At 41.8% G+C, this 13,687-nt stretch overlaps 1 protein-coding gene across 1 annotated transcript in view; it reads right to left on the reverse strand.

The window, feature by feature from the left end:
- HSD17B12 (hydroxysteroid 17-beta dehydrogenase 12) overlaps nucleotides 1–13,687 on the reverse strand; it is a 171,573-nt gene that overhangs the window by 2,971 nt on the left and 154,915 nt on the right. The window contains exon 9 of the mRNA XM_025878361.2: nucleotides 12,384–12,449. Within this exon, the coding sequence (XP_025734146.1) occupies nucleotides 12,384–12,449 (66 nt within the window). The remainder of the gene's footprint in view (nucleotides 1–12,383; nucleotides 12,450–13,687) is intronic.

The following is a 13,687-nucleotide window of genomic DNA, read 5'->3' on the forward strand; positions in this document are numbered from 1 at the left end:
CATGATCCCAGGGTCCTGGGATCGAATCGGGCTCCTCGGGAAGCTTGCTTCTCCCTCTCCCACTCCCCTCTACTTGTGTTCCCTCTCTCTTTAAATAAATAAATAAATAAATAAATAAATAAATAAATAAGAGGATTGAATACCTGGTGATCAAAATCAAAAACTTCACTACAGGTAGAAATAAAATTGAGATGTGTTCCGGACTAGGCACTTCCTTCCTGCTGAGAGCTGGAAGGAATGTTCCCATGTCTCTTTGGTGTTTTTGTTTGTCTGGTTTTTGAATTTTTCCCACTCCCAAGTATGAGTCAAGGAATACAACCCACCCTCCTTAACATGGGAGCTGAAAGTTCAGCCCGCCTGGTGAGAACCAAGGACCCTAGGGCCTAAGCACGGTCTCATCTCCATCTTTCTGGGATGTGCCTGCAGCCGGAAACCCACACCAAGTTAACTAATGCCCCCCAAGTACCTCCATGCCTGAGCCACCTGTGATTAGCTGACTCTTGGTTTTTGAGAATTCACTCCTATCCACAAATCCCCCACTTACTGAGCAAAATACTTTGTCGAAAAGGTCTTTAATTTTTTTTAAAGATGTTTATTTATTTGAGAGAGAGAACACAGAAGTAGAGTGAGAGGGAGAACTGACTCCCCGCGGAGCAGGGAGCCCGACGAGGGACTCCATCCCAGGACCCCTGGGATCATGACCTGAGCCGAAGGCAGACGCTTAACCGACTGAGCCACCCAGGCGCCCCAGCGGTCTTTAATTTTAAAGCCACATTGCAGCAAGGATACAGTATGAAAAGAAGAATTCATCGAGACTCTAACAATGCGTAAGGAAAGAAAACTGCTAACCGAGCTGAGTGGCAAACAAAGCAAAAGAAAGCATACGCATATGCACTATCTCGAGTAATGAAAGAACACAAGCAAGCTGTGTCACATCTCTGTCTCAGGTTTCCCGGTTACAAAAAAGTGAAGATTTAAAAACCCATTTCCATCTATGGATCACAAGCCTGCTGAGGGTTCTGTCAAGTTCTGAGTGTCTCAGGATGAAGATGGTGTGATAATTATACCTTCCAATTATACAATGATATTATCAGCTTCCCTCTCTCTGTAGATATGTGGCATAAATTGGACTATTTGGATCTTGCGGAAGAATTAAGTGGCACTGCCTGGCTGAACCACTTGATGGTGCCACAAGTTCACTCACCATTCAGCTAAACCATCCAGACAGCTTCGGGAACCTCCTAGCTCTGGAGGTGGAGCAAGAGACACATGCCTAGGAATCCCAAGTCAAGCTATGTTTTTCCAACGAAGAAATGTAAATTCTGTTCTGGAAAGGGTATTTATTTCCGACAACAGCAGTTAACATGGCCTAGCAGAAGAGGCAAAGGATTCAGAGACAAAATAACTTTAGAGCGAAGTCTTAAATAAAGTGGAGGACTTTGCCAGGTAAACGAACAAGGGAAGAACATTTTGGGTAATGAGAATAGTAGGAGCAAAGGAAAGGAGAGAGAGCATGAGGTTCTCAGGCAACTACAAGGTGTCAGAAATGTGTGGAGCAGCGGCAGGAGGAAAGTTAAATGGAACAGAAAACTAAACCCAATCACTCGACAGTAGAGATTCCTAGAGTATCAGCTCTATGCGAACATGGTCTTATTCACCACCATATGGCCAATGCTCAGAGCAGCACCTAGCACACAGGAGGGATGCACAGATCTGCTGAGTGACTTAGCAACAGAACTCCTCAGTGTGCACAGCACTGAAGAACTGTATTGGGGCCCCCTTCCACCACTGCAGTCTGGAAAATTAATTACACCAGGAAGTTGACAATGTAATATGAGAGTTTAAACCAAAATTTTAGATATTCTTAAGTTTAAGCAAGATCATCTATCTAAACTAAGACAAACTTATAGGTCTAACTACTTGCCAAGAATTTAAAAAGGAGTATTTTAAGTTATTTGTATAAGTAATGTACCTCAAAGTGTCATCTACGTACATCCTTAAAGAGTTCACCAAAAACACAATAAACAATAATTAAATTGATCCATTTTCCTGCCACTCATGGAAACATTACAGTGAACAGGTTGAGAATATATTCACCCTTCTACAGGAAGTATTTTGGGCAGAACTAATTTTACAAGTTGCTTAAGCTCAAAACTTTGCCATTATAAAGATGCCCGCCTGGAAACAACCTGGGTCTTCTCAGCCACAGGTGCAAACAAGGGCCCTGGTCTTCCGATTTAGAATCCCAAAGTGAAAATAATTAGGCCATAAAGCAAAGCTGTTGATGTTTTGTCCTTATTCAGCCTGTTTTTTCATTTTCATTTTATTTATTTTTTAAGATTTTTTTTGAAGGAGGGCAAGAGACAAGGAGGGGGAGTGGCAGGCAGAGGGAGAAGCAGGCTCCCCGCTGAGCAGGGAGCCCGATGGGGGGCTCGATCCCAGGACCCTGGGATCATGACCTGAGCCGAAGGCAGATGTCTAACCGACTGAGCCATCCAGGTGCCCCTCAACATGTTTTTTAAAAAACAAATCCCTGGAGACAGCGTGGTATCTTTTTTTACTCCCTCACTGGAGTAGCTTGCTTAGGTAATCTGGTCCTTACAAAACAACTGAGGGGGCCTGACTCAGAACAGGAAGGCTACTATAACTTAATGTCATGGAGTACTGGAAAGATGGATGCTCAACACTGCATGGCAGGTATTCAAGAATCAGATACTGAACCTTGTAACTTCGGGTGGTAGAGCATCTCTCCTGTTGTCACCTGTACTAAACATGCCTTCTTGAATTTAAAAATGACCAGAACAACTCACAACCAGGCTTTGGAAAACGTGGATCCAGCGGACACCAGACTCTAGTCCACTTGCACAGTATGGAATTCTGGACACGATGTCCGATCTGTCTTTGTGAGCATCACGTTCAACAGTGTGATTGGCACACATTCTTAAGGCAGAGGCTGTGGCTCTGAGGAGGCATTTTAGAGAACCTTTTCTCCTTATGTCTGTCTATTCATCTTCCATTTCAGGATCTGATATCCTCCAGAAGACCTGTAACTACATACACAGATCCTAGTTTGGGGAGCTGGTGTTATTTTACTTGCAGGCCATGAGATGAGCATTTCCACAAAAGGGCTCTTGCTTATCTCATCACTCTGCTGGGGCAGAGATCCCTGATTACATGGCATTGAGCAAAGGCCCCACAGTAACATTACATATAAGCCTTAACACCTAAGCCCCAAATGAAGGAGTGAAAATGTCGTATGTTCTGCACAAAGAAAATCCTTGATAAAAACTGGCTGGCTGATAATCTCACAAATGACCTACCTCCAAATATGTGGAATTTATATGTTAACATTCACATAACAAAAGGAAAAACAGTGTAATATCACAAAAAAAACCCCCAAAACATTTGCTTAACAACAAACATTTCCCGAGCACCTACTAGGACACTGCTGTTAGCAGTGGAATACGGTTGTGAACAGAAGCAAAGTCCTTAATCTTACAGACCTTATATCTGGGGTGAGGGTGGGGCACAAAGACTACAAACAAGTAGTAAAAAATGATACTACATTGGGAGGTGATGATAAAAAGGAAAAAAGAAAAGTAAGCCTGACTAAGGACAGAGGTGACAGAAGCTGTTCCTGCAGGTGACCAAGAAAGGCCTCTCTGATGTGGTGACACAGAGCAAAGATTTCAGTGAAGGGAGAGAGCTAGCACAAAAGCTATCTGGGTAAAGATCCTTTTCGACTGAAAGAACAGGAAGTGTGAAGGCCCTGAGGTAGACATGCGCTTGAAGTGTTTGAGGAACTGCAAGGAAGCCAGAGAAATGGCAGGGGATGAGAGATAATGTGGAATGTTTGAAATCAGAACATGGTAGGTCATAAGAACTCATGATTCTACTCTGAAAGAAATTAAAAGCCACAGGAGAATTTTTGAGTAGAGAAGTGAAAATGACCTGGATTTAGCTTTAAAGAGATCACTCTGACCGTTGGGAGCAGACTGTGGGGGCTATAGGCAAGGACGGGAGGAAGGGAGGCTGGGTAGGAAGGTACTACAAAATGTTCAGAGCACGTGAACACGATGGCTTAAATTAGTGGTAGCAGCGGTGGTCCCAAAAAGTGGTCAGAGAGTGGATATGTTTAAAGGATACTGAAGTCAACAAGATTTCCCAAGGCACTGAATTTGGGGTATGAAAGAGGTCGTAGGGTATGAGGTGGGGGAATGTCATTTTTGAAATCAGGTGGACTTGACCACTTACTAGTTGTCTGACCTTGACCAAAATACTGAGCTTTAGTTTTTTTCCTCTGCAATTGGGAGATATAGCATCCTCCTTATTGTACTATTACAAGGATTAAATAAAATAATTGTCGGTTAAAGTGTGTGGGATTTGAACTCTGGTATTTTCTAAGGTTTATAATATTTGTATTTTTCAGAATAAATTTAGAAAGAAAAACTTGGCTGAATTTTTATATTTTGTAAAAAGTGGAAGAACACCATACTTACAGAGTGACTCCTGAGGTAACCACCGGGCTATGTTAGTTCTTTCTGGACTTACTCTGACATCTTACAATTATTACCCCTGAAGTTTTTTAGTTCTTGTGGTGCAAAACTGTTGTAAAGGCAAAATAGATGTTATCAATGACAAACATGGAGATTCACGTGGCTGGAAGGGATCAGAGTCCAGTGATCCCTAACAGGACGAACGTTACTATTCTTAAGCCATTTCTCAAAGTCGGTGCAGTTGACCAGATATGATTATTTCCTGGGAGAATCATATTGCTTTATAGTTCTACTTAGATTCCATCTGCACTAACAAAGACACACTCCATTACCTTCTTTTGTTGGCATTGGCAATTTAACAAGAAGAATGGATGAAGAATTCCATTTTCAATCCGGATAGCTACTTCTCAGTATTTAGCTTTCTAGCTCTTTGAAGCCCAAAAGATCTCCATGATTATTCTAAGCTATAAAATATTTAACAAAATATAAAAGAGGAGTATCTTCTTTCGTTTAAAAAAAAAAAACACAAAACCTTGAATTTTGTTTTCTCCCTCATCTCAATGTGTCCTATTTATTTTTCTAGAATTATTCTGATTAAAAACTGCATTTAGCTGAATTAACAAAACCATCAACTCTCATCACCCAAGAGGACCAAAGCCCTGGAAGGTGGTAACTTAAGAGAAGGGGGCCCAGTGAATGTCCCCATTACAGTAAGTTCACATCTAAATGGAGTATTCTTCTGCAATCTCATGCTAAAAATGAGAAAACCATTTCATTTTCAGGCCAGCTAAAACCTACAACCACCTTCTCTGGGTTTCGTGGTCTTGACCTGTGTCCTCATCTGTCCTCTGGTAAAGAGTCAGATAAACTAAACCCGAAGGGATGGTTTCAGTTAGCAAATGATCTCCTCGTTGATATCATTTCCAGACACTTGGTTTCCCAGCTCCAAGGAAGAAAACTGTGTGGTGCAGAGAAACACCTCTGTGAGAAACAGAAAGAACACAGACTTCGGAGTTATTCAAACCTAGGTTACAAACGCAGAGATCGGTAAATTCCCCATACTTTCCCACATTCTTGAACACATCACCCTCCTCCAGTTTCTTCATAGTGCTTATCACTGTATACTGTCATCTCATTCGTGTATCTGTTTACTTGTTTATTGTCTCCCCACTAAACACAAGTTTCTACCACATCTGTCTCCATCATGGTCTTTTTGCCACTGTATCCCCAGGTACCAGACTACTAGGTACCGTCTATAAATATGTCTGGATTGAAGAAATGTGGTGCACAATATATTCCTCTAGTTTTGGACTTAATATCCCTTGTCTTTGTAATGTGTTTAAATATCTGTTTTCTCTTTCTGTGCGTGCTTTGAGGACAAGGATGTTGTCTTATTCACCTTTGTTACCTCCCTGCCTTGCTAAGGACCTCGCAAGCAGCAGGCATTTGTCATCTGACGCACTGGACTGACCTTACGCAAGTTACACAACTCCTATCACTTCTTTGTTTCCTATCTGTAAAATGGAACTAGGCTGAGGTCTATCTCAAATAAGGTAACAAAATAGTGGAAAACATGGAACGTACTGTACATATTAGATAAATGCAAGTTTCTTTCCTCTCTTCTTCACACTTGCATATCAATTCAGTTTCTGGTGTTCTTATATCTGCCCCATCATTTGTGCCCACTTGCCAGAAGGGGAGACTAGGGCCCCAAGTAATGAAGCGGCTTTCTGTAGGTCAGATGACCACTGACTGGTAATATCAGAACTAGAACCTTGGTTTGCTGATGCCAAGCCCAGCGTCCCTTCCTCACTGCCCCTAAGCATACCAGTGACAACTGTGGTCTGCATAAAACCATGGCCTGGATTGAGGAAGCTGTGACTTCTTGCTTTGAAATGACCAACTAGCCAGGCAGGGCTTCATGAATTCTTTAGCATCAAAAACCTCTTCATAAGGCAGGTTTGTGAGGAATCATCACAGGATGCTAAGCCTAGGGAAAACTAAACTGATATGGAGGCAGGATATCTGCCTGATCTTAAAGTGCCTCCCCACAGACTGCTTAGTAGTAGTAGTGCAAAGTGCTTTGTGGTACACAGACATTCATTGTAAAGGCCCTTTGAGCTTCTTCTCTTGCTCCCACAGGCCTCTGGTCTTGAATTTTCAAGTAGTGCAAAGGGGGAAAGACAGTAACTATACAGCAGAGAAAGTGGGTAACACCTTGAATTAAGCAACCAAATCAGTATCAGCAATGGAGGGCAGATGGATATCGTGCGTCTCTGGGTATGATGCCCTGAGAAAGATATAAAACCATGTGTGCCATTTTGGCCAGGAGAGCCTAACGTGAATTTAACCATGAGGAAGCACCAGAAAAACCCCAAATAAGCAGTGTTCAATCAAAAAGAGCAGGACGTGTACTCTGATCTTTAAAAGTGTCAGTGTCATAAAAACAATGAAAGGCTGTGGATATATTCCAGATTAAAGGAAGCCAAAGGGACAGGAGAGCTCGAGTCCCTGATCCCAGAATGAATTATTTACTGGGGACAGAAAATGCCATAAGGAATATTATGGAGTCAAAAACAGAAATACAGACAGTAAATTAGATAAAAATATTGTATCAGTGTTAACTCTGAAGTCGGGAACTATGTTGTGGCTACATAAGAGAATATCCTTAGCCTTTGGCAGTGCACACGGAAGTGTTCAGAGGTAAAGAACCATGATGTGTGCAACTTACCTTTCAATAATAAAGCAAATGAAGTAAGTTGCATTACATTAAGTGAATCTGGGTAAAAGGGACTAGAATGTTCTTTGTATTATTCTTATTCTTACAGCTTTTCTGTAGATTTGAAGTTACTTCCAAATAAGTTTTTTAAAAACAAGGCAGCTTGTGAAGGTTTCACAGAATAAGAGTTCAGTAACTATAATTTCAAGAAGGTGGCTTAGTCTTAGCTATTTCTTATACTTTTTCAGCATTCATGGCTAGTTGGTACATGGCATACTGAAGGAGCTGGTACTGGGGCCCACTAACTGGCCAGTCGGATCACTTATGATTTTGCCCTTTGAAAGAGTTAAGCATAATTCTGAACGGGCTTTAATTATAGGGCAGTAATGAGAACAAACAGTCCTCACCAACATACCAACACAAGATAAGGCTTACTCAAGAATGAACTTCTTACCCTCAATTCAAACATAATGGACAGAATTTATCAGGTCCAAAATTCACCTTTTTTTTTCATTAGCTGTCCCCACTGTTCATTTGCATTTCCACAAAATGCTTATTTCATGGCAAATCTGAATTCATGAAGGAAATTTTAAATGCTCTCACAAAATTATAGGAAAGAAGTTGAGGGAAAGATGGAAAGAGAAAAGCAAAGGAAAAAAGAAGAAATTAATATAAAACAACCTAAATTCAAAAAACATACTCTCTTCTCTCCCCAAAGAGCAATCTGATATACATTCACATGGAGGGAGACCTAAAAAGATAGCTTTCCTTCCAAGGATTAGAAGAAACTGAAATGTGGCAACACAGCATTAGCTTGGAAGCCCTCTAGATACAGAGGTTGAAAATTCAAGACCAGAGGCCTATGGGAGCAAGAGAAGAAGCTCAAAGGGCCTTTACAATGAATGTCTGTGTACCACAAAGCGTGGCCATGCATAACCAGAGTCTTCCCTGATACCAAGCAAAAGGCAGGTCCCTAGTGTGCCCCAAATTACATGTGTCACTAGCAACACAGAGACAAACAAGATTAAAAAAAAATCCAGATCTCAAGAATATACTGCAGTGGGGGGAAGCAGGGGAGCCAGAGAGTTATCAGGCCGAGGTATATAACCAGAAAGAGGAGAGCAGAAGGAAAGGCACATCACGTGGCTGAGATTTGGTTTCCCAGGGCAGGTGAAGTGTGGCCTGAGCCTTGAAAGACGGAGAGGGGTCATAGGCTCAGGCATGAAGGGGGTGGGGAGACGGGGAGTGGGGAGCAGAGGGGAAAGGCGTGCCAGCCTCGAAGCCAGTCTGCGAGGGCAGAGCATGTCCTGGCCACCACAGGCCCCTCTGGCCTGACGCAGGGAGGGACGATGGGGTGGCAAGGGAGGCGATGGCCTGGTGGAGTCGGAATTCAATCCTAAACACCGCAGGCAGCCACTGGAGGACTATGAAGGAAAGCAACATACCTGACTTGGCTTTTAGCAAGATCACCCAGGAAACAGTATGGGGGATGGAGTGGAAAAGAAAATTGCCAATAAATAACTCTTGGCCCCCAAAAAACGGGCAGACATAAACCACCACCAAAGAAAAACCAATAATTTTTAACTCTGAGCTTTATTTAGACCAGCTAAATATTTCTGTCCCTTTGGTCAGAACTAGTATGACATTCTATTCTACTTCAGCATTCTGATGTGTTCACACGGAATAATAAGTTCACACAGAAATAAGCCGTACTTTCCTTCACAAACATGTGAGCTTTTATTTATTTATTTATTTGCCACATTCACACTACATTTAAACCTTGAATGAATTCATTTGAAGGAAGACGATGATCAATGAAATTACATAATTGAGAATTCATTATTGGGGAAAAACAAGTTTATCAAAGTTAAACATTCCAAAAAACAAAGTGCTAATATGTTTTTGTCGTAGTTTCTAGTCACGCCAGGCTAATAGGCAGAGAATATGGAGAAAAGATCTTTGAGGGAAACAAGCTGTGGGAATGAGAGAGGAGACGGTCTTGTCTGTTCAGAGAATTTCAGAAATCGCTCGTCTGTGCTCAGAGTGTAACACTCCCTTTTGTCATTCAAGCACTTGCAGCTTCTGGCCATGCTGCCTGAAGGTCACTCACTGATGGATCTGTGAGATTCCTGCTTTATCTCAGTAGGTGTTTAAAAATTATGAAATTAATAACTTGATTACAACAGAAATGGCACGACACTGTGTGGCACGTGATACCTTACATCCCGTCAATGCTTTACAAATGGCTCCTTGTCACCAAAATATACCAGTTCTACACAGCAGATTTCAGCTACTAGCATTAAAATGACAGGGTCAAGGACAGAAGGGGGAGTACGGTAGTTCAGTGTAAAATTCAGGATTCTCGAAAACCCTGTCTTCCTCCCCAGTGTACCCTATGTATTAATGGGAAGATGCAAATCAGAATAACGTCAAAGGGCTACGACATCTAAGGACCACATGGGTGAGACCTCAGGAGGGGGCTTCGAGGAAGCAGACGCTAAGATGGCCCTGGAAGATGAGGAAACATTGACCCTACCCTTCCCTTCCCTACCACTCTCTCTCTCTGTGGGTGACTTAGCTACAGTCTCCACTCAGAGGATATAAGGGGTTAGAGGCTAGGTCCAGACACCGCTTCGGGCCATCTCGACTGTCCAAAGATACAAGGGAGGAAATGGAGCTGAGCCCGTAACTGCCTGAGCACAGATGGCACCAATGTGTTCAGCGCTGTCCTAAAGGCCTCAAGTTAGGAGCCCAGTGATTAAAAACAAAGGCTTTGGTGCCAAACGGCCTCAGATTTGAGTCCTGGTTCAACATGGACAAATGGCTTAAACTCTCTAACCCCGATTTCCATAAATTTACAGAAGATGATAATCACACCACCTTATGAGGCCATTACAACATAAAACGAAATAAACGGATATGTATAAAGTGCTTAGCACTGTGCCTAGAAAGTAACCCTTCAAACATTAGCTATTATGATGACTGATCATCTGGGGCTTCAGGGTGCAAAATTTGAAATACTAGGCTCGCAATAATGAGAGCCATGATGAACAACAGGGTGTGTGAAGAAGTGGGGGCAGGTCGTGGGTGGTAGTAGGAAAGGGGTACGCATTGCAACTTCTCCTAAGACATCGTTAAAAATGTGCCTAAGCAGGGAAACGCTGTGAGCCATTATTTCTTTGTGTTGAATAAGAGCTGCTTTGAGACAGACACTCATAAAAATCCCTACATTTGCTTCCTCTCATATTTGGTACTGTATTTTCACAGCATTGTGTCTGTTAGCTACATAATAAAAGCATAGGTCTCTACAAAAATTAAGTCAAAATGGATCAAAGGCCTAAATGTAAAAGCTAAAACTATAAAACTCTTGAAAGAAAACAGGGGGAGCGCTTCATGACCTTAGATTTGGCAATGATTTCTTGCATAGGACACCAAAAGCACAGGCAACCAAAGGAAAAATAGATAAACTGACTACATCGAAATTAAAAACTTTGGTGCATTAAAGGGCACAATCCATAGAATGAAAAGGCAACCCACAGAGTAGAAGAAAATATTTGCAAATCATATATCTGATAAAGGGCTAATATCCAGAATATATAAAGAACTCCCACAATTCAACAATAAAGAGCTAACAACCCAATTAAAAAAGGGTGAAAGTGGGGCACCTGGGTGGCTCAGTCGTTAAGCGTCTGCCTTCGGCTCAGGTCATGATCCCAGGGTCCTGGGATCGAGCCCCGCATTGGGTTTCCTGCTCCACGGGAAGCCTGCTTCTCCCTCTCCCACTCCCCCTGCTTGTGTTCCCTCTCTCGCTGTGTCTCTGTCAAATAAATAAGTAAAATCTTTAAAAAAAATAAATAAAAAAGGGTGGGAGGTTTGAATAGACGTTTCTCCAAAGAAGATATAAAATGGCCAGTAAGCAGCTGAAAAGGTGTTTAGCATCATGAATCATGAGGGAGATGCAAATCAAAACCCCAATGACAGACCACTTCCTACCCATTAGGACAGCTATTATTTAAAAACAAAAAAGCAAAATAAAAAGTGTTGGTTAAGGATATGAAGAAGTTGGAACCCTGGTATGTTGTTATGGGACTACAAAATAGGTAAGCTATCACGGAAAAAAGTAAGGCAGTTCAAAGAAAAAGAAAATTCAGATATACATATATATAAATAAAATTGCCACCTGACCCAGCAACTCCACTTCTGGGTACCTATCCAAAAGAACTGAAAGCAGGGTCTCAAAAAGATAGGCATATACCTCATGTTCACAGCGGCACTATTCACCTAATTTCACCTAAGAGCAGATGAATGAATAAACACAACGCAGTGTGTATATACCATGGAATTCTATTCGGCCTTCAAGCAGAAGGGAAGTGTGACACAAGCTACAACATAGGTGGACCGTGAAGATGTCACACGAAGTGCAATAAGCCAGATACAAAAGGACCAAGACAGTAGGATTCCACCTACAGGAGGTCCCTCGAGTAGTCAGGTTCAGACAGACAGAAAGTAGGATGGAGGGTGTCCAGGGCTGGGACAGGGGGAAGTGAGGAGTTACTGCTTAATAAACACAGTGTTTCAGTTTTGGAAGATGGGAAAGTTCTGGAGAGGGATGGTGCTGACGGTGGCACAACAATGTGAATGTACTTAATGCCACTGACCTGAATACTTCAAAGTGATTTAAATGGTGTTTTCTGTTACGTATTTTTACCACAATCAAAAAAAAAAAATGAACGAAAACTCGCTACCACACCTAAGTCATCCTGGTGCACGCAGTCCTCCATGCTCTGGAAAGAGCGGGCTTTACGCACTCTCTGCCTGCCCTTGTGGTTCTGACACTGTGGCTCTGGGAACAGATCACAGAATACCTTACACATCTGGCAGCTAAGAGATACTGATAGTCCCAATTTTCTCAAAATAAAACTGTAAGAAATAAAACCGTGCACTTAGTCCTACTTTAAGTAACCCTACTTCAGAATTCTAGGGGATAATTTTTTTAAATCTAGACTTAAGTGCATAAAAGAGAAAGAAATCATGTCTTTAATGGTGTGCTAACGTCACACTCACTCACTTCCTTAGGAATGTGATTTTCGTTCGTTGCCAAGACGGCAACAGTTGCTGTGGAAACCACACAAAAACAGGGATACGCAATTGAAACAAACCCCACTCACCTGCACAAAGATGCCCTTGCTCTTATATTCCTCATGGAGGCACCGAGAGAAGAAATCCACAAAAGCCTGGGGTGGGGTGGGAGTGAGAAGGAAACACACACATTACATCAATCCGTCTGATTTATAGTCGTGGCAACACAAATAACAAACTAACCATTTAACACTGGAGTTCCTAATCATTCTTCTTATTTCAAATGCAGAAGAGACCTTAAAAAAAAAAAAAACACCTCAAAACCTCAAGGTGTGGGCGCCTGGGTGGCTCAGTCGGTTAAGCGACTGCCTTCGGCTCAGGTCATGATCCTGGAGTCCCGGGATCGAGTCCCGCATCGGGCTCCCTGCTCAGCAGGGAGTCTGCTTCTCCCTCTGACCCTCTTCCCTCTCGTGCTTTCTATCTCTCATTCTCTCTTTCTCTCAAATAAATAAATAAAATCTTAAAAAAAAAAACAAACCTCAAGTTGTTTTTATCTTCCACTAAATTTTATTCTCTTACCAAATATAATCTTCAGACCAAATTCTGACTTAACCAGAAAAGAGTCTTATATCTTCTTTTTTTCAGAAAATTACTTTCCAAGAAGAAATGTTTTATTATATAACAAAGGATACAGTCCTCCTCCCCACTTGCCACTCAAATGGAACACAATATGAATTCTGTTCAACTCTCCTCTATAGGGATTTTGTTGTCTGTAAAGAAAAGAGCAAACATCCTCTTGGTCCTTTGGGATGGCAAGATCCAAAAAGTGTAGGGATAAATGTGACAGCCCATCTTCTTCTGATAGTAAAATTTTAAATCTATTTGTAAAATATAATGTACCATTTTTCAAATATAGACTCCATCTCAGGCTTAAAATACAAAGTATCAATAACAACTCTACTAGGGTCCCAATTAATCATAGTTTTGTGCCCATGGAGCAAAACAGGGTGAGAAGCTCGAGTGCAACAATCACTTCAAGAAACGTGGTGTTCATTTTAAACCTACCTCCTGTATATTTCAGAGATACAGGAAGCAAGGAGATGGCAGCAGTGGGCGTGGCGCCACACTTCTTCAAAACAGCTGTCACTGTTCACATCTTTCCAGTGGACACAGTCAGGTGAAAAGGAAGGGAAGCATTTTGCTCTTTTCCTTCTCTGACATATCACAAGTTCTTATTATATTTTGCCCATTTTTCCCTAAAAGCTTGTTTAATTTCAGCATCTCAATGGTCATTTTCATTTCAAAGATGTATCCTATACCTCCAACAATGGATAAGAAGATGCTATGGACCTGCAGGCAGCAGGAAATGTATTCTAAATAATTTTTCCTACTA

The sequence above is a fragment of the Callorhinus ursinus genome, unplaced genomic scaffold (assembly GCF_003265705.2).
Source record: "Callorhinus ursinus isolate GAN/ISIS: 27379988/994484 unplaced genomic scaffold, GSC_fseal_2.0 scaffold21, whole genome shotgun sequence".
Taxonomy (NCBI): domain Eukaryota; kingdom Metazoa; phylum Chordata; class Mammalia; order Carnivora; family Otariidae; genus Callorhinus; species Callorhinus ursinus.